The 27,523-nt window shown below is 48.7% G+C and overlaps 1 protein-coding gene across 3 annotated transcripts; it reads left to right on the top strand.

The window, feature by feature from the left end:
- Nucleotides 1-431: 431 nt before the first annotated feature.
- Nucleotides 432-26,035, top strand: TSKU (tsukushi, small leucine rich proteoglycan). Of its 3 annotated transcripts, none has more exons than XM_030557796.1 (3): nucleotides 432-546; nucleotides 6,158-6,266; nucleotides 21,989-26,035. In XM_030557796.1, the coding sequence occupies exon 3, from the start codon at nucleotides 21,997-21,999 to the stop codon at nucleotides 23,053-23,055; it is 1,059 nt and encodes a 352-aa protein (XP_030413656.1). In that variant the 5' UTR covers nucleotides 432-546; nucleotides 6,158-6,266; nucleotides 21,989-21,996; the 3' UTR covers nucleotides 23,056-26,035. The 3 variants fall into 3 exon arrangements, with proteins under 3 accessions (XP_030413656.1, XP_030413636.1, XP_030413646.1); XM_030557776.1 differs by lacking the exon at nucleotides 6,158-6,266 and adding an exon at nucleotides 18,742-18,869; XM_030557786.1 differs by lacking the exon at nucleotides 6,158-6,266.
- The last annotated feature ends 1,488 nt before the right edge of the window (nucleotides 26,036-27,523 follow it).

Genomic DNA, 27,523 nt, shown 5'->3' on the forward strand with positions numbered 1-27,523 from the left:
CTGCACAAGTCAGACCCAGCTGCCTCCGCCTCCTTCGCTCCCAGATGTTCTCTCGTGTGCAGCCATCTGCTGAGATCCCTGCCCCCCTCCTCGCGCTTCCCAAACTAATAACAGCCTGAAGGGGAAGGCGGGCAGTGCCTTCGGCCCGGGTGCAGCAACGCCGCACGCTGCGGACGTTCCCTGGGGGCAAAAGCTCGCCTGGCTGGTGCGGCCGGGAGCTGGGCGCGCCTAGCGAGGCCGGGCACTTTTGAGACGCTCCCCGGGGCGGGAAGCGGGGCTGCCATTCAGCGGGTGCAGCCAGGAGGCGGCCGGCTCACGCTCGTGCGCTGGAGGGGGCGGAGGCGAGGAGCCGCATGCAGAGGAGCGGGCGGGAGGGGGTGCAGCGATTGGGGGTTGCGGGACAGCAGCATAGGCAGGGGTGTGTGCAGGGGAGACCGGGTGCAAGCGGAGTTCGCTCTCGCCAGCAGCCAGACCCCAGCGTCCAGCCTGCCGCCGCCTCTGCCCAGGTGCTGGTCCAGGGGGGCCGCTCCCTCCGGCCCGGGGAAGGTGAGTGGTTCTCCGCGGCTCCCCGCAGCCAGCAATGCTGCCAGCCCAGGGCACTGCCCAGCTCCGCTCCTGCTGCAGCGCTCGGAGGGGGGAGCTCGCCCGCCTGCCTGCCCGCCCCGGGCTGTCATGAGTTGGGAACCGGGCAGCCTGGAGCGCGGTTACCCTGCGCGGTCCCAGGTCCGGCAGCTCTCGGGGATCGCCTGCAGAGCAAGGCGGGCTGGCCATGCAGCGGGCTCTCCCGAGCTCCCACCGGCCGGGGGGTGAGGGCACTGCCGGCTCGCCCTCCATTTCCTGGGGAAACGGGAGTCACTAAACCCTTTCCTGCTTCATCGTTCAAGGATCGCCTTCAACTTCGGGCCGGGCAGTTTGCTGTCTGCTCGGCCGCCGGGCTGGGATTGCGATTGGCACATAAGCAGCCCTGCTGCTTTTCAGCCAGGAGCGAGAACTTTGTCTGGAGCGGGTTTGGTGTGCGTGTGTTTTTGTTTTGTTTTAAATCTTTGCAGAGAGTTGCCTGTGTCTGTACACGGAAGATGTCTCCATATAAAATAAGGTTTTTGGGGGTAGAACTGTTTGGTTTCCAAAGACTGAAACCTGCCCTGCAGAGAGTTGCAGGAGATTTCAGTCCCAGGGAAATCTGCGAGCTTCCTGACTTCCGAAAAAGATTTGCACAGCTTTGCGGCTGTCGCGTTTTCCCTAGCAGATGGTGTGGCATGCATGTGTCTCTGGTGATGATTTCTCTTCTCGCTTTTCATTGTATTCCCCTTCCCTCGCTCTTGTCTCCCCGCCCGGAATGGTGGCTGTCTGATGAGCAGTTGAAATTGCCACGGTTGCAAGTAATCCGATCAGCAGCTGGAATCAGTGCCCGCCTCCAGTGCCCAGATTCAGGGCTTTGATTTCACACGCTGCTCCCTGGTTCCCCCCCTTCCAGTTCTCTCTCTCTATAGGCGCAGGATTCAGGGGCAGGGGGGGATAGGAAGGAGGCTGTCTTGTCTGGCTGCGCTCAATGGTGCTCCAAAGTCACACAGGTTTAAAGGAACTTTTGGGGAGCAGCGATCTAATCAAGGAGACAAGAGCAGACGGGGGAGGGGAGGAAAAAGCCGCTGCGCAGGCAGTGCTCGCCCAGGTTAAGAGGTTACTGTCTCGTTAACAGCTGCCTGGATTAGCCCAGACATGCACACTGGTGGAAGGAATGAAGCCACACAGCGAAGGATAAAGTTGATCTCATGGTCTAGTCTCAAATCCGGTGCATGATGCAGCCTGCCTAGTCCCGGAATTTCCAGCCTCTCTAACTGGATTAAGCTGGAGAGGGGAAGAGGGGGAAGTAGTTGAGGATTTGCTCGAAAAAAAGCAGCCAGCCTGCCAGAGGAGAGGGAAGAGGATGGATAAGGCATACGCGCCTTAGCTAACTTTTAACCAGTCATGAGAATCGCGCCTTAATCAGTAGCTCATGGTCAATTTATTAATATGCTAGACCGGCACACGTCAGTTGATTGTGAACAAAAACCTCTTTATCCTGCTGGCTTGGTTGGAAAGTCATGAACCGAGTTGATTGAACGTGCTGTGCAAAACTAAAGAGGATGGGAAGATGCTAAATATGTAAAATCGTTACTGGCATGGGAGGGGTTCAATAATCGATGATGAATGTTGCTCTTGGTTTCTGGGCAAAATCTTAATGTAATTGAATGGCAGCAAATGGAACTGAGAACCACTATTGCGAGAAGAAATGAGCCATGTAACTTCTCCAGTGGTTAAGACAAGTGTCATAGAATCATAGACTATCCGGGTGGGAAGGGACCTCAGGAGGTCATCTAGTCCAACCCTCTGCTCAAAGCAGGACCAAGCCCCAAACAGATTTTTGCCCCAGATCCCTAAATGGCCCCCCAGGATTGAACTCACAACTCCTGGTTTGTCAGTACGGCCTGGGGAGCTTGAGTTCTTGAGATGAAAGATTTGCCCAGACATCACCTCTAATAAATCAGATCGTGCTCCCCTGTATACAGCATTCGCTCAAGTTACATTACGAAGCTTGTCTTTCTGGACACTGCTCTCTGTGCTGTACAAACCATTGGTGCTTCAAAGCACACTGTAGGAGTTACTGCCATAGAACCAGTGCTAGTATTTCAAGATGCTACAGATCTCATGGTGATGGTGAGCACTGAAAATATCTGGGTAGAAGACATGAACAACCTGCACTATAGCTGTGCAAACTTCTAAAGATGCCGCTCTGACTCTGTCAAGCAACACCTCCTTGTGCCACTACATCGAGGGCTGCATCGGGTTTTGGAAATTGTATGGAGGGCTGGTTAGGGGAGGGGGTCCTATCTGCCCCCCCGGGACTCTTGCCCTATCCAACCCCCCCGTTCCCTGACAGCCCCCACCCCCCGGAACCCCTGTCCCAACCCCTTGTTCCCTGACAGCCCCCCCCCCCGGAACCCCTTCCTGACTGCCCCCTGCCGCCCCATCCAACCCCTCCTCTCATTCCTGATACCCCTGCCCCATCCACCCCTGCTGCTCCCTGTCCCCTTACTGCCCCCGGAACCCTTGCCCCTGCCTGCCCTTCGCTGCCCCATCCAACCTCCCCTCTCATTCCTGACAGACCTCCGGACTCCTGTCCCATCCAACCATCCCTTCTCTCTGTCCCCTGATCACCCCTGGAACCCCTGCCTCTGACTGCCCCCTGCTGCCCCATCCAACCCCTTCTCTCATTCCTGACTGCCCCCCAGGGACCACTGCCCCATTCAACGCCCCATTCCTCACCCTCTGACTGCCCTGGCCCCTATTTACACTTCTCCCCCTGCCCACCCCCACCAAACTTCCCTGCCCCCTATTCAATCTCCCTGCCCCCTTAACCCACTGCCTGGAGCACCCCGGGTGGCGCTACAGCTGTGTCGCCGCCACTACGCAGCACAGAGACTGGGTCAGGCCCGGCCTTGCAGCTGCGCTGCCCAGAGCTCACATCAGCAGTGGAGTGAGCTGAGGCTGCGGGGAAGGGGGAACAGCAGGTCAGCCAGGAGCTCAGGGGCTGGGCAGAAGTGTCCCACAGGCTGTAGTTTGCCCACCTCTGCACTAGATGTTAATATGATTGGAGAGGGCAGGACAGTTAAAACCTTTTTTCCAAGAGTTTGTAGTGTAAGCCTGTCCTCCTGCACCCCATTAGCCAAGGATGTGGAGGGGACCCTAGCTCTGTAAGGGTTGGTTTAGCTTTCATCTCCAACATCACTGTCATTTATTTGTATTACACTATCACCTGAAGCTCTGATCTCTGCTAAGGATTCTGTGCTATTAAGTCCTGTAAAGCTACACAGGGAAAAACAGTCCCTGCCCTGAAGAGCTCCCAGTCTAAACAGATGGCAGACAAAGGAAGCTTTATTATCCCCATTTTTACAGATAGGGGTGTGGGGAACCAAGGTACAGATTAAGTGTCTTGCCCAAAGTCATACAGGGAGTCAGTGGCAGAACCAGATATTGAACCCAGGTCACCCGAAGTCCAAGCCTTAATCTGAAGATCCCCTGAGAATTCCCAAATCTTGTTTTATAGTGTCTTGAATGTGGTAGCATGATCCGTGTGTGTATGTGCGCGTGCATGCATGTGCATGTGAGGGTATGATAAGTGGTGAGGAGCAGAAAGGGTGCATGTGAGTGAGAAAGAGACATCAATGGTTATATTAAATACCAATTATGTTGTAAAGAGTGTACAATACAATTCTATATGCATGGCATCCTTTCAAACTGTACTCCATGCACCTAGCTGAATTACCTAGGGCAGCAGGCAGTAATGGTGTCAAGTATGCAAAACTGGTGTGAATGCCTGGGATGGTGAATGAATTTACATATTCCACTATAGGAGGCTGAAGAGAGAAGATAATGTGAAGTGTGCCTAAGGTGGTGGTGGTGACTTGAGATATCCTGATAAGGCATTGGTGTGATGGGGAAATCCAGGAAGGGCTCCAGACTGCAGGAGCTGCAGAGGAGAAAGCTCTTGTAGGAACAGAGTATAGGAGGGGATGCAGAGGAAAAGCCAGTGCTGAATGATTGGGAAGAGAGGTGAGAGAAAGGAGGCCCGTCAGTTAGGCAGTCCAGGAAGGGGCTTTAAAATGAAGAGTAATTTTGAACCAGTGCCTGCAATGTGGATGTGAAGTGCATCTCCACTCAGTGTGAAATCTATGCATGAGGTTTGAGTTTTCAGGAGGTTTAGAGTTTTCACCCTATCCCTAACTATTCCCTTTCCTCTTTCAGGCTCTTCTCCCTCCTCCTTGCTAGTCAGCTGGTTGGGGGTGGGGGGAGGAAGAGCATGGGGCTGTGGGGATGGGTCTCTTGGTTTATGAGACAGTAATTCCTTTTATACCAGCCCGACTGACTGCGTGTCTGGGATCAGAGAGGAACAGGGGTGTTCTGTGTGGTGCTTCCCAGAGCTAGTGTTTTGGCAGGCAATCAAAAGAAACTTTCAAACATTGAGATTTTGGGGGAGAAGATAAACCTTGGCCAAACCAACACATTTTTATTTTAAACCTTGGCACTAAAATTAACGAATTAAACAGTAAAAAAGGCAGCTGAATGCCATATGGGCATCGGCCTGGTGCTGATTCTCTTTCTTGAATGGGGGCTGCCTCCTCTTACTACTTCTGCTCTAAAGATTTTTCCATCTGCAGCATGAACGCGAAAGAGGCAGGAAAAACAAAACCAGGAATCCTTTGCGAACTCGAAATGGAATGACATCTATTAGTATGGAATTGGCTTCCAGTGCCACTCAGGCCAGGCTGAAATCTGACTGTTGGTGCAGTGGTTAATTGATGAAACCTGGCCGACCGTTGGGCCGGGACTGTGGCTGGATGTAATATTTGGTGATGGTGCTTGTGGGTTCTTGTTGGTTCCCCTTTTTGTATCCTCCCTCTGTGTTGACATCTAACTGACTCTTCTTCTTTCCCTCTCTCTTAGTTGCTACCCTTCAGACAGAGCAGCCTCCTGGCTTTTAGGCTGGGAGGAAAGTGCATAGCTAACAGAGAAACTGTGCTTTTCAGAGCATGCTACCATGGGTGTCTTGTTGTTAGACGGGGCCTAGCTAGGCACTTCATGGCTGTCATTATTCAGCACAGCGTAACCCACCCAGACTTAGCAACAGAGAATATGGGACGCCTGCTGAAAGAAGCACAGCCACCTGCCACTTGAGCTCCAGGAGAATCTCATGAGTTGTTAGCAGAATAGGGCCTATGACACTCAGAAGAATGATTCCGATTCATTCCTGTTGCAGAAATGCTGGCTCGTTCAGTACAGTGGTCAGCTCTTTTGGGCGAGGACCTGCAGTCCTCGATCCTCTGGGTCCATGCTTCTCAGCTGCTGGGTCATCACCCGAAAGGGTCGTTGTGTCAGGCCTCTGCACTGCACTGGCCTTCTGATCGTTGCCTATGGCCATTGTTAAGCTGAGCTCCAGCTAAAATGATTGTTAACCCGCTCTGGCCCTCAAGGGTTCTCACATGTATTGGGAAATGTGGCTCTGCTACCAGGTGGCCAGCCATTGTGGTCTGAGCCCAGCTGGGTCAGAAACTGATCTTGCTGGAACCAGCTTAATGCAGAGTTTCCATTTAAAGACTGTTTATTATCCTCTGTACTGCAGCAGGGCCTGAAGGCTCCGATTGGGACCCTGTTGGGTTAGCCGCTGCTCAGGTACATTCAAAGACGTGGTCCCTGATCCAAAGCGTTGACAGTCAAGACAAAGGCACCACGTGAGTGTGACAAACTATATGGGGGGGGCATGGTAACCACGGGAGCTTGTTTATTGTTCCCAGCATGCACAAAGCCATAGCAGTTGAGACGGGAAAATTCCTCATGGGCCATAGGCTATGGCTCGCCCCCGGCAGTGCAGGATTTCCCACCTACAGTGTCTCTATCGCTTGAGAGTCCCAGGTAGTGAGGCTTTCACCACTTCCTTTCGGGGAGCAGCATCTAGACTGGTGGGAGACCTGCCACCAGCCCTTGTCGTGACTGCTGTCCTGGGGCCGTGGCCATGGCAGAGCTCTAGTGCAGACCGGCCTCGCCATTCAGACCACCGTGAGCCGCTCTGAGCAGAATTAGCCGCTTCGTAGTCTAATGTGCCAGCAGCTAGGCTAAGCTAGGGCTCCCATCACTGGTAGGCCCCACTACTGGAGCAGTGTGGGCTCCGGAGCGTCTCTGAAAACCCTGTGTTCTCATAGGCATCGCCATAAGGAAACAGCTCTCCCTTGGCCATGGAAGCATGCCCTTAATGCAGGCTCCTGGGCCCCGATTCAGGGAAGCATCCCTGTTTAAGAAGGGTGCTTAAGAATGTGCTTGGATCCCACTTGAATCAGTGGGACTGAAGAGTGTGCTTAACTCTTAAATGTGTGCTTATGTGCTGGTCTGAACTGGAGCCCAATACAAGGAATGGTTTATTGGGGCCAGAATGTGGTGAGCGCTCTTCTGGCACCGTATGTGCAGGGCCACCCTGGCAGGGTTGGGGTGATGCCAGTAGGAGCAGGGCATTGGTACTTCAGAAAATCAGGACTCCCACCCTGGTTACACTAGTGTCAATCATTCACTCCTGTGCATATCTGAGAACACAGGTCAGCTCCCTGTGTTTGCCATGGGGATAATGCTGCTTGCTTCCTTTGCAAAGTGCTTTGGGACCTGTGGGTGGAAAAGGCTGTATAAGACTCCTATCCACAGTGACCCACGCGTGAGGTTTAACGCACTTAAAACTGACATGGTTCTCTTATTTATGTTTTATTTAACTAAATTTTCTTGCCTGGCTTGTACCATGTTTTTAGCTTTGAAAGCATCTTAGGGGATGTCTACATGTCCTGCTTTGAGCAGGGGGTTAGACTAGATGACCTCCTGAGGTCCCTTCCAACTCTGAGAGTCTATGATTTTATGAGACACAGCCCGCCTGGCCACTCGCCTCCCAGCCTGGGTTGACAGATTTAGGCTTGTGCTTTAAAACAGCTGTGCAGACAGCACTCTGAAGTGGTGTCTAAGCCTGTGAAACCTCGGGAGGGGGTTGAGTTTCAGAGGCTGAGCTCCAGTGACTTGCTGCCACTGGCTGTGTAGACATAACCTTTGGTGCTTACACGGCCCAAATTGCCATAGTATCTGAGAACCTCAAACTCCTGGGTTTGTCTTTAAACCAATTTATCCTCCTAACACCCCAGTGAAATAGGGCGGTGCTGTTATTCCTGTTGTACAGCTGGGGAACGGAGGCACAAAGAGACTAAGTGACTTGCCCAAGGTCACGCCAGAAGTCTGTGGTGGAGCAGAGACTTGAACGTAGGTCTTCCAAGTGCCCTGACATCTGGGCCATCCTTCCTCTTGCTGTTTCAAGTTGGCCGGAATAGACAAGATACACGTTGTGAGCAAAAAGCCAGTAACCTGCCAATTAAGCCTTGGTCGTCACTGGGGGGATGGGGAGGGGGGAGGGGGAAGGCAAAGCCAGCCAAACTTTCCAGAATAAACATTTTATAAAACCTGCTCAGTGCAGCCCGTGGGGTGTAGGCAGCTTGCTCCAGACAAGCCAGCTGCACGGCATCATTGGTATTCCACCGGGCACCAGCTATGCCATAAACCTGGCATTTTGTTAGCGTTCGTTACTCAGGATAGTCATGTTGTGAGAATTTTTGGGAGCCTTTCATTTACAGCCGTGCTGTTAGCAACAATGATAGCTGGGAGTGTATGTATGCTCTCCTCCAATGGAGGATCTGCAGCTGCACTCTGAGTGCCCCATGTGGCTAAGAGATTATTCGCCAATGACAGCAAAAACCTAGTCTGGTTGTGGCAGCCCTGAAGGGCACTAGAAATTTCAGCTCAGGAGAGTAGGGTTGCAATCTCTTTGTTGTGTAGCACTAAAGATGTGAGGAGCAGGCAGCTTCTGGTGTGGGGAGTGGGGAATGCAGAGGTAGCACTGTATCCCCCTCCCCCAAGTTCTCATTGGATCAGTGCCCCAGCATGGTGCTGGAGGCGGGAGCAGGAGAAGGTGCCCTTTGAATGAGACATAATGCTGTGGCCTTCTTAAGATCTCATGTCACTTTCTGCAAGTTCAGAGGTGTTATCCACCTGGAATTCATTTGCAGGATTCCAGGGCTGAGTTTTTTCTGCCTCGCTCAGGTCTTCATGCAGTTTCAGCTGGATACAGCATTCTTCTCTTCCTCTCCTAAAATGTACGCAGAGTTACGGTGCGCTGTTAAACTCTGGCCATGCTGTGCTCCAGATGTGTCTGCATTTGGGCAGGAGGCTGTGCACGAAGGGGTCTCCTGGTGTTACACTTCAACAGTCAGTTCACCCCTTTTTTGAGGGGGAGAGAGGAGGCATGTGAAAAGGCCCTATGCTAGATATAAGCCATTGTTCATTAGTAGCAGCCAACAGGCTGGATGCTATTGACTGCATCTAATTTACGCATGTGTTGTGCCGTTATGCTTTGTACCACCAGAACGCAGCAACTTTCAATGTTATAGTCCAGTGTCCCTGACCCCACCATTGTTGCTTGGTTTGCAACAAATTCTGGTGGCCATTCACATGAGATCCACTGCTATAGAGGATGCCTCCCTCTGTAGTCAGAGGGTGGGGCTGGGAGGGAGCTAATCCTGATGTGAACCTCAGGGGGCTGTGTCTATACTTGACTTGTGGTGCATCATCAGCCCTGTTAATTGCTAGGTCTCTTAGGCGATGAGAGCTTTCCTTAGAGTAGAAGGTTTCAAAGGGGGTGCGGAACGGTACTGTCGAAGCCAGGACAGTATCTGTGAATTCTTAGACACTGAGATGCTCTCTATCATATTTATTCCTCCATTGGCTTTGCTTTCATGTTTTGAACCCCAGGCCCTGCCCTGTGGGCTGTGTGCTTAACCAAAGGTGTGATGGACTCATACTTTATTGCATGAGGTGACACAGTCGAGTGGCTCCCGGTAGAGGTCAATGCAGAGACTGATCCAGTATTCTATGTTTGAGTAGTAGGTTTCTGCAAAGGTGGATGATGCAGTAGCAGCGTTGGTTGGGTTTCCTCCACCTCTGGACGCTCAGAACTTGCCTTGCAGCTCTGAGAGACAAGCAGCATATTATAAAACCAAATGCATTCCACCCAGATTATATCATGTCTCTGGAAACCGGAGTGCTACAGAGAGGTACAGTCATAATGAGTGATTAGAATGAGACCGAGTGCATTTGGGTAGCCAGGTGCGGGAAGCCTCATGTTGGGTTTAAATAGAACCATATAAAGCTGTGGGAGAAGGAGCAAAGGAAAACAGGCTGCTTAAAAACCGAACAGACCTACTTATCTCTCCTTTCCACACCCTGTGGCTAAGGCCCTTGACTGGGACTCAGGAGACTTGGATTTAATTCCAGCCTCTGCCACAAACTCACTATATGATGCAGGGCAGATTACTTACCTTGCCAGGTTTCAATAGCTGGAACTAGGATAATTTCCCAGCATAGACCAAGCACCCTGCTTGCACCCTCTTTGCCTTGTATCCTGAGAATGTTTTGTTACGTAGGAGCAACTGAACTAGCTCAGAGCAGCGAACCATTTAGTCCTGTCACCAACAGTAGCCAAGAACAGCTGCTGCAGAGGAAGGTGCAAGAAGCCCTGCAGTAGCGTTTTTGGCTAGCCTGTCCGTGGTGTTAACCTCTGAACCCTGAATAACTAGAGATGGGCTTAAGTCCTGAAGCAGAATGGCGTATAGCCCTGCCACAACTCTTATGTATTTTAACATTTACTGCTGGGGAGATCCCTCTTGCCCGTACAAACCCACAGTCCCTTTTGAAATTCTGCTGGCTCCGGGCCTCGGGGATAGCATGTGGCAATGAAAGGCAGTTGGTGATTAACTGGCCCCCAGCCCCTCCCCGCAACATGATGCAAGGGAACAGTTTACCACTGGCCTTAAGTGCTCACACTGCTGTGATCAAGAGGATTTCCTTGACAAGCTTTCTCACAATGAAAAAGCCATAAAGCTAAATAGCTTTTGCCTCTCTAAGGAGGACATGATGATAAAAGGGACATGGACACCCTCCCCCTCCCTGGCTCTGCTTACATTTTCTGGTTCCCTGCAACTCTGAAGGGCTGCTCTCCACTCTGACTTGCATCAGAACAACGGGGTGGTAATTTGTGTGTGCAGGCCCTGTTGCTTCCAAAGAAGTGGACTATATTGATTTTTGGTCTGTCTGGGGTTCGTTTGTTACTGGTTTTAAGTATTCTCAGCTGAGATCAGCCTCCATTGTGCTAGGCAGCATTGCGGACATATAGTAAGAAGCAGAACCTTCCCTGAAGCGCTTACAGTGGAAATAGACAAGATGGGTGAAGGGCGAACGAAGGGAACAGACAGGTGAGGTGAATGACCTACAGTCAGCCAGGAGCAGAGCCGAGTATAGAATCCAGGTTTCCCGAGTGCCAATGACGTGCTCTTTCCACTAGACCATGCTGCCTTATGGTGTGTCATCACAGCAGCGTTAACTCAAGGGTTTACTCTAGTGTTGCCTACAGCTCCAGTCCTGTCCATATACAAAGTCTTAACTCGAGTGTGGTGGTGCTTTAAATTCCAAGTGGCCAGCCCGATGGGAAGGGAGGTTATAAGCCGCAGCTTGAATTAGCACAATTTGCCAGCCGCTAACAGGAGCGAGGACACCGGGTAGTTCCGCTTGACGGCCACTAGTCCTCCGATGCCTTCCCACAATTCCAACCCCACCCTCGTGTGCCACAAAAGAACAGACCGCTTCGCCCACAGGCCACTGGGAGAGAATCCACAGAGCAGCTCAGCTAAGAGCAGCACAAAGAACCAGGGTGGGAGGTCGTCCCAGAAGTCTTAGCACCCCACAGAAGCGAGTGCAGTGCCAGGGTGAGCACAGCATCTCGAGCGTTGCTTCACATTGGGGCTGCTCTCACCCGAGAGGGGAGTAACAGGAGTGAACTCTGCAGTGATGGCCTCTCCATCTCTCCAGATCCCCGGAGGCATGAAGTGAGGTAGGGAGGAGGCTGTGCTGTTCGCCTTGCTGATCAGGATCAGTGGGTGAAGACGTAAACATTAAATCCATTGAGAACAGCAACCAAATCTTAACCTGTCCTTGGTGAACTGCAATTGCACCCACCTTTTCTTGGCACGCCCTATAGTGTATCTCCTCAGTTGTGCGCCAGGGCTCCCAGAGCACCCGGAGAACTCTCATGCCACTTGGCTTTCCCTCCCGCTAACAGCTGGGGAGGATGACTTTGAATGCCTCATTTCCTGTTGGTAAATGCCTGTTCTGAGCACTCTGCCTAAGGCCAGGGACCAAGATTATACTTTTCAAAGTTGTCTGAACGGCTGCAGGCAACTTTGGTCCTCAGTAAAATGATACAAGGTGGAGGCTTCACTGAGTGGGCAGGGGGCTGGGTTTGTGGCATGCCAGACAGATGTCATGATTTCTTTCCTACTGTTCCTGTGTTTTTCCAGAACTTATCCTCTGCTTCCTGTCTAGTCAAACCTTGCAGGCACTGGAGTCTATGGACTTTTGGCCACTGACTATGGTCTGGGTGCAGAGTTTGGCCCTGTAAGAAATTTAATTCTCAGCATAGTACTCACCAAATCTGTCCTGTTTCAGTTCCAATTATAAATTGGTTGGAACGTCTGTGCCAGTGCGTGTCCATGCAGGTTTTCCTCTTGTTAGATCCAAACTGCACCTCGACTTCCTCATAAAAACTCTCGGGGGAGGAAAATTGCACAACTTGAATAAACTCCTACTTGTTTAAATGTTTGCCTCGTAAATTATTAAAGGCGGCTGAAGGCAGACCAGGGTTGAGAACAATCAAAATAAGATCCCTGTTAGAATACCCTTTTTTTGGGGGGAAAGCAGTTTGAATTTCTTGTTTTCTTAAAAGGAGTTTGTTTCTTCAGAGCACAGGAAGCCAAATATGCCTGCAAAAGCAAATAACCATCAGGCTGCTGCAGAGAATGGGAAGAAGGCGCAGGCCTCTGACTTAATTAACTCCACATGTCCACTCTACATTCAAGCATTTTAGCTTGAAATGTGATATTTTACCTCCCTCCGTGCCTGGCTTTGCTCTTGCTATTGTCATCTGTCCTTCCACCTATAATAGATCTATTAATTAGCTATCCTGGGAGCACTGTGTTGGTTAATAGCTGTTTGGCACTGATATAACCCTGCATCTGTAACTGACAAAAGGGTCTAACTCTGATCCCTCAGAAAAATCAGGACCGAGTGTGTCAGCCTTGCCTTCCCCACCCATTCTAAATTCCCTGCATCCTTAGACAAAGCTTTGTTGAGTGTTATTGTCTAGCATAGACGTCTGTCTGTGTGTGTAGAATCATGGAGATATAGAACAGGAAGGGACCTCAAGTGGTCATCTAGTGTGACCCCCTGCACTGAGGCAGGGTGAAGTATGCTCAGAGTGTAGGTATTCCCAGTATGTAAGTGGTGGTGTGCTTGTGATGGGGACAGCTACGGAGATGGAAGTCTTGAAATATGTGCAGTGGCAGTGCAAGGTTCCCCTCCCCCACTGCTCTGCTGGTGTGCCTGTTCGGAGGAACTGCCTCTTGAGCATGGCCCATTCACTCCTTGGTACCTTTGCTGAGACGACTAATGGATGGTCTGTGGGAATTGGATTGAGACCTCCAAACTCATCTTCTGGTGGTCCTCAAAGCCTATACTTGGGACTTTGCCATTGGCAGCCAGCAACCTGTGTAAGTGCATCTGTACAGACTTACAGTGTAGACAAGAAAAGCTGGGATTTGCGCTAGTTTCAAGCACCAGTTAATTTGACCAGCACACATGGTGGCTGTCCTGGTCTACACTTGCAGGTTGCACAGGGGCGGCGATACTGGTTACTGGCTACATTTGGCTAAATTGGGGTTAAATTCTGAACTAAATTCAGCCTGACAGTCCCCAGAAGGTCCATATTCTGGTGGCATATTCATAATTCCCCTGGCATCCTCCTTTCCAACCTTCTGTTTGTTAGAACGTCAAGTGGCAATAATTCACACTGGTCCTGCACAGAGGCAGGTAACTGGCCAAAAGGGTTTCATTGCACATAGAATCTCAGCTGGTGTAAATCAGCATCGATCCATCTTCGGTACCTTTCAGTGGCCTCCACTATCCCAGTATCTGAGCACCTCCCAATCTCTAATGCACTTTTCTTCTCTATGGTGGAAATGCTACTGTTCCCATTATACAGATAGGGAACAGAGGCTCAGACCAACTAAGTAACTAGCCTAAGGTCACACAGGGAGTCTGTGGCCAAGCAGGCTCCAAGTCCTGAGCTCCAACTCCTACATCATCCATCCTTTCTCATATGCCTCTTGAACCAGCTGAAGAGCTGCCCTGGGACATCTTTTTCTTAAATATTTCCCCATCCCTCTAGTAGAGCGAAATAACTGAATGTAAGGAGGGTAAGGAAGTGTGTGTGTGTGTGTGTATATACACAATATAGTATTTGTAAGTTCCTATTTTAAGTTGATTATCCTTGGATGCCCTAGCAATGTGGCTTCCATGTGTGTTGGGTTAATTACTTGTTAACGACTCCCTCTATGGTGGTGGTGTTGGCGGCTGAAAGCAAAGTGGGTGTATTTTTACATCCATTATTAGATCTCATTAAAGCAGAACATAATTCATAGAAGAATGTTTCAGCCTCCGCATTCAATTCTCATTCACCGAGCAGGGAGACTAAGCAGAGGGGTTTTTAGGAATGATTTCAGTTCCTATTCATGTCTCCGAGGGCTCTTTAGCAGTAGAGGGGCACCATAATGGTTCCAAGTGTTTATCCCGCTGTCCTACCCCATACTAGAGAAAGCCAGGCAGTGCTAGACAGAAGAGAATTTCACACATCCGCCTGCTTTGTAATTTGAGATGTATCCACTATCTAAGGGGGAGGGATAGCTCAGTGGTTTGAGCATTGGCCTGCTAAACCTAGGGTTGTGAGTTCAATCCTTGAGGGGGCCACTCAGGGATTTGGGGCAAAAATTGGTCCTGCTAGTGAAGGTAGGGAGCTGGACTCAATGATCTTTCAAGGTCTCTTCCAGTTCTAGAAGATTGATATATCTCTAATTATTATTATTATAAGCTGCCTTGCGCTTTATGCAGATAAACCCATCTCTGAAAGCTAATCACAGATGAGGTGACTGATGCAAACACGCTGTATAGAAAGCTCTTAAAACCAGCACAGATTGCTAGAGTTAAGCAACTGATTTTCCTCTTACTGTCAGTGGTGTAAATCTAGAGGAACCCCTTTGAGTTCAATGGGATTACATTTTTTTTCCAATCACACTGCGCTAATGGAGAATCAGGTTTAAAGGGTGTCGCGCTTTTATTTTATTTTATTTTTTGAATGGTCTGTAGCTTCCTCCATACCCAGGGCCATGTAAAAGAGAGACATTTATAAATATGGATCCTGATCTTCTATTCTGAATGATGCAGGCAGTTCCCATGAGCGTGGTTCTCATTTATGCCAAGGCCCCTGTATAGCACATTGGCAGGATAAAAGGGCCTCCTATGCGCTGCCAGAGTTCTGCAAAGGGTCCGTTGACTTCAGTAAGGCTCTGCATGGATGCAATTATAAGGTCGGGACCACATTTTAAATCATTGTATCCTCTTCCTGCTCCTTACCGCTAAGTATCTGTGGCTTGAAAACATCAGTGACCTTTTAACCATCTTCCCAAAGTAACCACTTTCTGTTCCTTCCCGGGTGAGTCTTTCACTCACGCTCCTCCCTAGATCCAGCTGCCATTCTATACTGAGCCACCTACGTCTATTATTTTAGGGACTGGCTATCACAGTTGTCATGAAATAGTAAAAAAAAAAAAAAAAAAAAAAAAAAAAAAAGCTTGATTGACCTTTAACTTGAACTGATACAAGAATAATACCTCGCCTCTCCTAAGTTGTATTGTCTCACATTCTAGAGAGAAGCCCTTTGCAGGAGACAGATGCAAGTTTCTTTTATCTTCAAAGATTCATTTTGGGTGTGTGTGGGGGGGAGTTCTTTAAGGGCTTAACAGTCTCTGCTTTTAAGCTAGTTTCAGTCAGTTCCTTTTTTGCTGTCTAGTCACACTTGTGTGTGAAACTTGGGGCGCTGGCTTTGGCAATCTCTTTGAGCTCAAATGATGCTTCAAGAGAAAGTGTTTCTTAACGGCCCCTATTGGAAAGCAATAGCTGTGACGCTATTCATGTAGCTGTATAGCCTGACTAAAGGCAGGTAGGTGTGTTAATCAGGATGGGAAACCCAGGAGTTCCGTTAAAACTTGGCAAGTGATGGGAGCATTTTTAGAAAATAAGAAGCACTTTACAAAGTTGTTCTTGCCAGAAAAGTGACTCAATTAAAATCCCCTCACGGGGGTTCTTGATTTATCTGATGGGGTTCCCATCTCTGCTCTAACTCAGTGCCTTAGAAATAACTAGCAATCTCATTTCTTCCCGGCCTGTGGGATTTATTCCCACTGACATCTGTGCGCAGCTTGCTTAGGTGTCAAATAGAATTTTGTTTTTTCAACTTGCCTCCTCTGCAAATCCAGCCTGATTGTTTTGATTGTTCGGCTGTGCTCTTTGTGCTGATTATAAAGGCTTTGCAGTTAGTTGATTTTTGGATGATGCCAGACTAAAATCCTGGTCCCCCTTTCTGTGGAAGTATCGTGCTAAAAAAAACAACACCTTCCTCCCAAACCCATGTTCCTGCCAGGAAAGTAAGTGGCTATGTCTGAATTACAGGGGCCGACATCCTGAGTAAGTCCTTTTTGGTCAGTGTTTAAAAAGCCATAATCCTGCGGTTCAACCAGAGAATTGGGAAATCCTAAATCTGCCAATCACTTAAGCCCCAAATCAGCAAAGTGCTTAAGCACATGCTTTGCCAATGGAGAAGTGAACCTCTCTGTGGCTCAGTTTTCCAGTCTGCAGAATAGAGTGATTCTTATCTATGGCAGAGCACTGTGGGTAGAGCTTTCAAAAGCCTCACCCTATATTTATGTATATATATATTTTTCTGCTTTTCAGTGTGCTTTAACACTGCCCTCATGGAGAGAGCTGGAAAATCCATCCAGATGAAATTTCCAGGTTGGTGGTACAGAAGTCACTGCTACTAGAGGTAGTCTCGATGTGTCCGGCCAGCCTGCTTTTCACATAGCAGGGACCACACAGGCCTGAGAGGTCTGTGTTTCTCAAGTGGCTGTGCTTAGATGCATGCCAAATGGTAGTGCTGTCAAGAATGAATAGCCCCAAATCCAGGGGATAGTGGTTCCAAGCTGGCAGGTAGACATGTTGGCAGGTGATGAGAGAAGCCTTGATTACAGGTTTAGACTGTGCGTTAGTAGAAAATAGTCATTTTGTTTGCCTTCCCGAAAGTGTGGGTTTGCAACAATGCTCCCGTCAGTGCTTCAGCCCCACCCCTTTCTGCCCTCAACTAACTTTTTAAATTTTTTATCTATCACAGAGTGGGTTGGCTGATTGTTTGTTTTTTACATTTTTCACAGGAAACCCCAGTGCAAGTACAGGCCCCAATCCTGCCATGTGATCCAGGCGTGCTCATGTAGGATCCTATTGAAGTCAGTGGGGCAGAGGAGTGTGACTGAGTAGGAACGGAGCCTATAGTCGGTCTGGGCTGGGCCCATTCACAGATCTGTCTGCTGCGCTGCCTTCTGAGGCTTTTTAAATAAAGTGCCTACAGAAGCCTTCCACACAATGGCTGTTTGGATTACAATAGACCAGAATCCAGCTGTGTTCTGCACTATGCAAATACATAGTTTAAGGGAGAGTCCCTACCCGAAAGAGCTTGCACTATGAATAGATGAGATAGACAAAGGGTGGGAGGAGAAACTGAAGCACAGAGGGGAAAGTGACTTGCCCAAGGTCACCCAGCAGGTCAGTGGCAGAGCCAGGAATAGAAGCCAGATCTCCTAAGTTCACATCAGTGCCTGAAATAGTTGGCCATGCTGCCTTCCAGCAAGGCTCAGCAAGAGTGATGTGACTAACATGGAGAATCACTGGAGTGCTCGCTTCTAGATTTCATTGTTTTTCTTCTAGAAACAGAGTCCAAGGCATCCAGCAGCTCCCATTCGTTGAAGTCATTGGACTTGCCCCAGATTAGGCAGGTATCAAGGTGACCAGAAGTTGTCCCAGGGGGTCTATTTACATTGAGGGAAAATTTCACACCAAAGGCAAGAGTAGAGCAATACCCTTGGGGCAAACTGAAGGCTGTACAACTTTGCCCAGTGACTGTCCTGTTGCACTAGAAAGCTGCTGCAGGCATAAGGGCAAGTAGGATTTGGCCCTGTGTGAATATATCCGTAATTTAGCAGAACGGCTTGTAGGCTGGAGGCCAAAGGCATTCTGATGTGTGTTTTAATACATGCTGTTCACATTCCCCCAATCCCTAACCCCTTAAAAATGCACTATGGGTTTCTCCGGCCTAGAATAAAAGCCAAACGTACCTGTATGTTTTAATTTATAACGGCCTAAGAATGAAGAGGTTATTTCTTGGGCTGGATGACAGACAACCTGTTAGCTTCAATAGGAGACAGAACAAATAAGGCTTCAGCAAACTTGCTTGTTGTCTGTCTAAATGTTTCATGCTGTTCTCTAATGGAATCCTTGCCTTGGTGTAATAGTCTGCTTAGAGAGAGTAAAGTACATCCTGTTTGCAAAGCAATTAAGAGACCCAATGAGAGAGAGAGAGTAGATCCAGAGCAACGCTGACATAAGTTATTGCTCCCTTGGCTAGTAAGAAACTGTAATTGTAGTGTAAATAGCTCCGTTCAGCTGTGCCTTGTACATGGATGCATCGGCATCTGGTTAGCTCCAGCTTCCTACCAAAGGGTAAAAGAATTCGTGAGTCTTGGATATTGGCACCAAAACACCTATTCGGCCATCTTTTCTATTCCCTTCTCTCAGCTGCTTCTGAAGTTGGGCAGGAAGGGAATTTCCACACACACACTGTAGAAGATATTGGTCTTCTGGTTATTGAAGTCTAGTATTGGGTCTGATCCTCCACTCATTTAAAGCACTGTAACTCCAGTGATTTCAGTAGAGCTGCTCCTGATTCTTGCTAGTGTGAGAGGAGACTTGGATTCTTGGGGTGAAATCCTGGCCCCACTGAAGTTAATGGAAGGTTTATCCATGCCTTCCATGGGGCTAGGATTTCATCATGTGTCTTAAGTCATATTTGGCATGTTGACCTGGGGTCCATCTGTTTCAGCTCCCACTGAAGTTAATGGGACTCTTTTTTTCCCCTAGGAGTTGGGTCAGGCTTCAGAAAAAGCAACTACTTGGTAGGCTCTTTCCCATTGAAGAATCAAGCAGGAACAGCTGATGGGTTGGGTGTGTGGGAGAGAGGACTCGAATACACCAAATGGATATAACTGGTGGGTACGCCTCTGTTGCTGCAACTTTTCTAATTTTGCCAGAGACCTTAGAGAAAGTAGAACGTGCAGTTCATTCATTTTACCCCAAGATAGTGGTCTCACCTCTCAGCAAATATTAAATAGCACAATGCTGTAACAAGGGCTCATCTTCCTAGGATGTCATGATCTCTAGAGAAGTGGGCTATGCCCCATTTCTCTATCTTACAATCAGAAATGCTTAATCACTTAGATTGTAAGCTCTATAGGGCAGGGACTGGCTTCTTGTTCTGTTTGAACAGCATCTGTCACGGAGAGGGATGGGGTCCATGGCCGTGACTGGGGGCTCCTATGTGCTACTGCCGGACAGATAATAGTAAATGTCTGGCCAGATCATATTTTGTGAGGTATCTTCCTTTCTTCTCTGAATGCACTTTGCAAATTGGGAAGTAATTCACAATGGTTCTCCCAGTCTCTGACGCGAATTAGCAAAGAGCCATTGACAAGGGAGAGGAACTGACCTGGGAGAAGATGAAAGTAGGTGTGAACTTCTAGGAAATGGCTGGCAAAAGTTTTCTAGGCTGCAGAGGAGGCACAGAGGAAGGATCAAAGGTTAAGTGGCAAAGATGACACCACAAGGGTGTTGCTTTTTATTAGAGAGCGAAGAAAGAGGTGACAATGGCATTCACTGGGGACAGTAAAGGCTGAAACCATGAATAGTTGAGGTAAAGGCAAAGTCTTGAAAAATAGTATCTGACATTTTAATTGGGGGTAGGGGGGAGGGTATAAAGGAATGAGGAACAGAATAGCTACAGTGTAGATAGATCATTGTCTGGGGGACATGTTCCCATTGCAGATCTCCTGAAATCCTTCTTGGAAGGGCATAAAGAGAGAGCAGACGTGGGACTTGTGATTCCAGGCCATGATGCTGGGAAACAATAGGAATAATCAGCGCTTCTATCTGCAGACCTGTGGGATGCCAGCCTGCTCAGTTTTTATAATCCCCAGAGGCGTGTAGCTAAAGCTTTTAATCAGCTCTTTCTGAAAACCGCGACGCTGTAGCTACTACCATTCTGTGGCGAAGCCGTTAACAGATACAGCAATGGAAAGTCCTGGCAAGTCCCGTGAACCAGGGATGAGCCTCCTGGCTCCCTTCATCCTTCAGCTGTGAAGACGGCAAGTGTGGTGTGAGGGGGAAGAGCTGCAGAGGGCTTCACTGCTAGGTCCCTGGTTAGAATCCTAATCCAGACCAACAGCTGTTGCACGTAGTTACCTGATGTCTGTCCAGTGGCCTGTGAAATGAGTAGCTTGTCCTTGTAGGGATTTTGAAGTGGGTATCACACGAGGTGTCCTTGTTGGCAGTCAGGGCAAGAGGAGTGACCCATCCTCTGGTTCCTAGAAGGGGCCCTTCAAAACCTTATTTGAGGCCCAATTGTCAAGGCTGTTTGGGGGGGACTGATGGGTGAGAACTCAGACTTGTGCCAGTCTGGCTCTTGGCCAAGAGGACTTTGTTTTCCCAGGCTGTTGGATTGATGCAGATTTATTTCCCAAGCCGGAAAATTCAGTGGTTGGTGATGAAGCTGCCAGCTGATGAAGCACAAAGAGCTGTAACCGAGGGCTCTGTGTAGCTGGGCAAGCTAGGATAGGTGCACCTTGAAAGGCTTCATGGGCATCTGCATGAGCAGCTTTCTGAATGGTCAAGTCCTCTCACAGTCCAGATTCACCTGCACTGTACCCAGCATGAACCCAGGCCAAGGGACGGCTGACCAGGAAGCCAGGCAGTGCATTGACCACTACCTCTCATGCAGTGGGTCATAGCGCTGGCCGGAGAAGAGCAAGGATTCAGCACTTCCTCTCAATGACCCCTGCCCACAGAACTCCTGGAGGGAGTTAAAGCTGCTCTCCCACCCGTCCGAATACCCAAGGGAGGACTGGCAGCAGAAACCTGGCATGCCCCCCCTCTAGGTCCACTCCTTCCCCAAGCCCGTGGGATGCATTGGGCTGTGCTGGCTCTGAGAGGCACAGTGTAGCGAGTTGGGCCCATTATGTTTGATGCCCATGAAGCTCCAGCGCTCGCTATGTCTCTTCACTTGCCTCGATGCTACGGTAATTATCTATCAGAGGTGCTCCTGCTGGCCCCATTTCTGTAGTATCTGATCACCTCCCCGTCACTAATGTATTTATCGTCTCAATACCCCCGCACGATTGTCCCCATGTGACGGATGGCGAGCCAAGGCATGGCAGAATTAAGTGACTTACCAAGGTGACCCAGAAAGTCTGTGGCAGGGTGGGGAAATTGAACCCATGTCTTTCAAGTTCCCAATTAGTGCCCCAACCACTGGACCAGGCATTGATGTGTGCATCTGGGCTACAGCTTATTAAACCCCCATAAAGAACCAGGCTATGGCTACGCCTGAAATGCTGATGTACGTTTTCAGGGTTGACCAGTCACCAGTGTTTGAACCATAATATGAGGAGCCTCATGCGTGGTTCAGCTTAAACTGGTGGAGGTACAGCAAGGACTGATCTTGCATCAGAGCACTGATAGCTCTTCCAGGCAATCCCAAATTACCAAACTGAGTACTGACTTTGTTGTACTAGCACGGGCCAAGTCTAAGTGAGATTTTCCCCCTTAATCTCCCACTGGTGGTAGCAGCGGTAGGAATACAATAGACCAGGCACTGGTGGCATCTTAATTGCCATGTTGTCTAACTCCGTTCTGAGCCAGCCTAGGAAAGTGGTCCAAACACCAGCATTCACTGGCTATGCACTAGAGCTGTTACAGTGGGAAACTTTAGAGGGAAAAGTCTAGTGTAGGACATGCCCCTGGCTACCATCCTGCATTTATTTGAATGTGTGACAATCCACATTACTGCTTCAGTCAGATACCCGCTGTAGGAAGGAAATACCTGAACTCTAATGCAGTCATATGCTTTCACGATTGAGTGCCATCAGGTATCCTGGGATTGTTCGGTGCATCAGCAAGCACACCTGTCCTCGTCTTCAGAGGGATACTGGTGATCATTTCAACTGGTTACGCAGCTCAGATGGTTAAACCTTCTTCTTCAGCAAGGTTTTAAGTCTGTTAGTTTCTCTACGGTGCTTCAGATGCTCTTTAATTCTCTCCTCCTCTTGTCTTTCAGGTTCAGCGATGCCTCTGTCAGCCTGGTTCAGCCTGCTGCTTCTCTTTCTTTGTATTAGAACTACCAAGACCTGCTCTCCAGGATGCCACTGTGAAGTGGAGAGTTTTGGTCTCTTTGACAGCTTTAGCTTGACCAAGGTGGATTGCAGCGGAATAGGGTCACACATTGTTCCTGTCCCTATCCCGCTGGATACTTCCTATTTGGATCTGTCCTCAAACAAACTGGAAACCATCAACGAGTCAATGCTGACTGGCCCTGGTTATACCACCTTGGTGAGCCTTGACCTGAGCTATAATAAAATTGCTAAGATCTCTTCCACGACCTTCTCGAGGCTCAGGTATCTGGAATCCTTGGATCTGAGTCATAACTCTTTGGCAGTCCTTCCAGATGAATGCTTCCCCAGTTCACCCCTGGGGGACATAGACTTGAGCAACAACCACCTCCTGGATATAACGTTAGATGTCTTTAGTTCCAAAAGTCAAGGGAAACCCATTAACGTAGATCTGTCCAACAACATGATAAGCGCAGTCACACGACACAATGACAAAAACATCCCCAACATTCAGAGCTTAAATCTGTCTGGAAACAGACTGAAGACTGTACCCAACCTCCAAGGGATTCCCTTGCGATACTTAAATCTTGATGGGAACCCTCTGGCCAAGATTGAGAAAGGAGCTTTCATGGGACTGAAGGATTTAATTCATTTATCTCTCAGCAGCTTACGTGGCTTTAGAGAGATCTCTCCTTACAGCTTCAAAGAACTCCCCAACCTCCAGGTACTCGATTTATCCAGCAACCCCAACCTTAAGTTGTTGAGCGCTGAAGTAGTCTTTGGTCTGAGCTCCTTGCAAGAGCTCAACCTGTCCAGTACAAGTGTTTCTTTCTTGCCAAAGACTGTACTGAAATACTTACCTACCATCAAAAGCATTACCTTGGGGAAGAATGTACAGTGTCTTAAGGTGATCAAGGAAGGACAGTATCACCAACAAATCGGGCTGACCAAAAAAGAGGTCCTCAGTTGTCATGACAGCCATGGGTCTGTAGCGGCAGCACCCTATGTCTCGTGATGAAAGTTGAGGGGAAAGGGCTGGGGGAGATTGTACAGCTATCTGGACTGAACTGACCTGCTGCGTGCCTTTCGTTAATAATTTATACGTTTGTATACGCCAATACTTGACGGTGTGTGTCTTTACATTCCGTATTACTGCCCGCCGTTGTCTGCCTCTTGATTCCTGCAAGTATTTGCAAGTGATAGGTGCAGCATGGCTGCCCCAAATGGTGTTCGCTGTGAATGGGAACCAAGTGGAATCGCTGCTTTGAATTTCTGAGGAAGGACAGAATATATAGGGAGAAAATGCATTCAGCCCAGGCTTATTTGCAGGAGCAAAGCTAGCCCTGTCTGCAGCATGCACCAAAATGTGTTAACTCCGCAGTCATTTGCTTACAAATCCATGCTTTATCTATTTTTTTCCCAAGAAGTGCCTTCCAGATGTTGCCTTCATTAGCAGTGCCCTGCTCATTGTCATGCACTTTCAGTCTGAAGAAACCGTACTAAGCAAACCTGAGTACAGGGTGTTTCTAATGCTTGGCTGCTGTTTGCATAAAAGTGCAATGAACACTTGGTACCTGGGGACCATTTTCCCCCACCTCACCCCGATCCTTTCGGCCCAGGATTGCATTAGATCCTCCACTGGAAACCCCAGGGGCCTTCTGATGCAGATGTGTTGAACCTTAGTGGTCCGTCAAAGACAGAATGTCCAAATTCAGCGCTGTGCCATTCGCAGGACTGAAGGCTGTTCCCGTGGACCCAGCCCCCGCTGGTGCTGTGCAGGCAGCTGAACAGAGCCCGCTTGCGATAAGGACAGGTTGTCTGGGAGTCAGGCTCCAGCAGGGTACATTACATGCGTTTTCCCTTTCATAGCTCAATCTAAACTAAATTAAAAACTCCCTCCCCTTCTTGGGCATTTAAAGAATGCTCGATGAGGCTCCTTATCTTGATAACCTCAACAAAACAAGATGTAAGCCCATGGGACTGAGAAGAAGCTGTTTCCTCTCTGACTTCCCTGCCCTAATAAGAACATGTGTGATGCAGCTGTGCTGTTTAATGCAATTTCATGCCAGAAAAATGTGTTCAGAACGTGGGGGGAGAGGAGGAGGGAGACCGCTCCAGCCCCAAAGCCTGAGGCTACTGACTCCCGCTGTTTAACAGAATAAAGTGGTAGCTTGCTTGCCTATCTGGGGCCTGCTGCTCTGTGTCATTCTTTCCACTCTCATGCTTGGCTTCTTGGCAGCTAACTGAAATCTTGGGAGCACAGAGCAGTTTGGGTTGGCTTTGCCCCGTTGCCGGCATGCTGATTTTGGCCAAGGGAGAACAAAGCAGGAGCAAAGGGAGTGGGAGAGGCAGATGCCTCAGGCAGCGAGGGGGGAACAACGCACAAGAACTGGCGGTAAGGAAGCGAGACGCACAGCTCGAACAAATGGAGGGGAAGGAAGATGCTACAAGAGAACCAAGCGCCCACTCTGTGAATTCAGTGGGGAATTTTGAGCCACGTCCCCAGAGAAACTCAGCCTAGGTGGAGTTGTTTGCTTACCCCAAGCCTGAATCTGGCCCACTCTTCCTTGGTATGGAGAAGGCAGAGGGAGACAGCATGAGCAAAGTCTGCTCTCAGCTGCAGCAGTCGAAGAGCTTGTCTACACACACAGTTGCCCCAGTTTCACTAAAGGAATTATTTTTCTTTTTAAACCAATGTAGTTGAGCCCATGCAAGAAGCTGTGTGGATGCTCTTATTTTTGTTTGCAGCAGGGTTTTTTTTTAGCTTAGTTAAGTCCATCAGCCACAGGTTTAAACGAAACAGCAATAAGCCACTCCTAAACCGGAATCAGTGTGTCCACATGGGAGTTTGCACCGGATTAACTAAACCAGAGCAAATAGGTGTGCAGATGACCCCAGAGTTTATTGAAGTCTGACTTGAATCAGTGTAACGGTTATTAGAATCTGGCCCATTCTGCAGCCAGGCACCAAGGGTGGCTGTAGACAAGAAGGAAAATGTGAAAGGCACGGAGTACACCAACAGATTCTGCGAGGGATCTGGGGTAAATGCACTATCCTCAAAAAGTGGGTGTGGGAAGAACATTAGAAGTAGGTTAAGATATATCTGGTCACATATGTAATTGTTGAGGAGGAGGGGTGAAAATCTGGTATACTTCATGGTGGAGTAGCTTGCATTCTGAATCAAAGACACTGCAGTATCCATGATTTCCAGAAAGAGCTATATCTTCTCAGCTACATCCTCGAGAGTATTTTACTAATTGAAATTACAGTGCCCCACACCAGCTGTCTGGGGTGATGGTAGAAAACTTCTGAGCAAATCAAAGCCTGTCACCGTCTTGGAAGGGCCAGATTCCCAGCTGGTGCAATACACTGACCTACACCAACTAGGATCTGGCCTTGGATTTCCAAGTAGCTTCTCCAGGGGATTGATCCGGCATCTTGTCATTGAAATTACATACTGTAAAAATCTTTTTTCCCTTCACGGAGCCTTTTCAATGCTCAGCTTGCTGTTGATTTTGCAAGAATTTTCTTAAAAGGCAACAATATTGTCTTAGACGGGATGTGATTCTATAAAATCAGGAGGGAAATGATGAACAAATAGTAATACACCACGGTCTTGGGTTGGTTAGGGGTTTTTTCTTTCCTAATGGAGCCTGCCTTTTTAAGAGAATTTTTCTGCTGGCAGAAAACTTAATTTTTAAAATTATATATTTGTTTAATTTTATAGTTCTGTACTTAGATGAAATGTTCGGGGATAATATACAGGCCGTAGAAGTTACTGCCTTTGCACCACTGTGGTAAATTTAATACCCAATGTGACAATCCAATTGAAGACTGCGAGATTTACTCTTGTAATCTCATGGTAGCCGCTAGCTAAATGAGTCTTATGAAGGGCTGGTAAATACCTTCTCTGTGTACTTGATTTTTTTTTTTTTTTTGGACACACTCTGCAGCATTGTAATGCTTTGTGATTATTCACAATATAATAAAGTAATTTGGTGGAAACAAAAACAGCTCCTGGGTTTATTTCTCAGATGCAGCAAACTGCTTGGAGAGTGAAAACTGGTCACTGGTTACCATAAGTGCTGACTCCATGGGTGCTCCAGGAGCACCCACGGGGGAAAAATTGGTGGGTGCTCTGCACCCACTGGCAGCTCCCTGCCCCAACCCCCTGCCCCAGCTCACCTCTGGCTCCGCCTCCTCCCCTTAGCACACCGCCATGTCCTGCTTCTCCCCCCTCTCTCCCTTTGCGCGACAAGCACTGGGGTGGGGAGGAGGAGGAGGAACACGACGTGCTCGGGGAAGAGGTGGAGCCAGGGCAGGGATTTGGGGAGGGGTTTAATAGGGGCAGGGTGGAGGGTGCAAGCATATACCAGCGCCAAGGAAAGTTGGTGCCCGTGCTGGTTACAAAGTACAAGCTTCCGCCTATTTCCACCCCAGCTGTAGCTGCATATTTCTCATGCTCCATCTAACCATGCCCAAGTCAATTGTATTACAGTGGGCTTGTAGGTGCAGAACTCAGTCCATTGTTTTTGACTTGGCCCTCTTGCTGGAAAGGGGTTAGTGACCACGACTTCCCTCTGATATGGCAAGGCTGCAGCAGAGCAGCTCGCTGCAAGGAATACTCAAAAGAGCCTTTGGACACACAGCAGCGGGGGATTCTTGCAGAGTGAATTTCCTGCTCCAAAACTCCTGGAAGAGACTCTCATTGACTTCAATGGGCTTTGGATCAGGACACTATTAAGACAATGAACAATTTGGAAATATGGAGGAGGAGTGGGAAGGAAGAGTGTTTAATGACCAGCCAGATCCTTGAACCGTTAGTACTGTTATGCTAAGGACCTCAGTCCACTGTAGCACAACAATAGTGGAGACTCAGCTACACTTTGGATGAGTCCTGCTTCCAGCAAATCTAAACACTGGCATGTGTGCAAACCACACGGAGCAATGTTGGGTGTGCCCATGAACCGCTCTACAAGAGCGTGTGGGCATCAGATGGTTCTAGTAGAAGCAAGATCTTCTCTGCTGCCCAGTTCCCCAGCTGTGAAATACAGGTGACTGTTACCTTATCAGCGCTGTCCTGGGAAGTAAATGCAACTGTTTGTGGTCCTCTGACACTATAGTGCAGAAAAGCCTACCAGTAAAAAATAGGAACGTAGCTGGGTTGGTTCTTTTCTTAGTGCTTTGCTAAGTCCTGCAGAGAAAGTCTCCTGTTGTTTACTTTGAGCGTTATACAGTGATATGGTAGTAAAACAAAGATTCTATCTAAAGCAGTGCAAGCAAATCCAATGAGCACACTAGCCTGTGAGAATCTACAAAGATCTCTTTCACGCTAATCCCCCAGAAACAACTGAAATCGACAGTTACATGTACATTGTCCTGTCCAATTTATTTATATCGTTCACATGCCAAGGATTCTACCACATCTCTTGGGAAAGTTATTGCACAGTTTAATACATCTGGAAGTTGGGAAATCTTTCCTG

This window comes from Gopherus evgoodei, chromosome 1, assembly GCF_007399415.2.
Source record: "Gopherus evgoodei ecotype Sinaloan lineage chromosome 1, rGopEvg1_v1.p, whole genome shotgun sequence".
In the NCBI taxonomy this organism is placed as follows: Eukaryota; Metazoa; Chordata; order Testudines; family Testudinidae; genus Gopherus; species Gopherus evgoodei.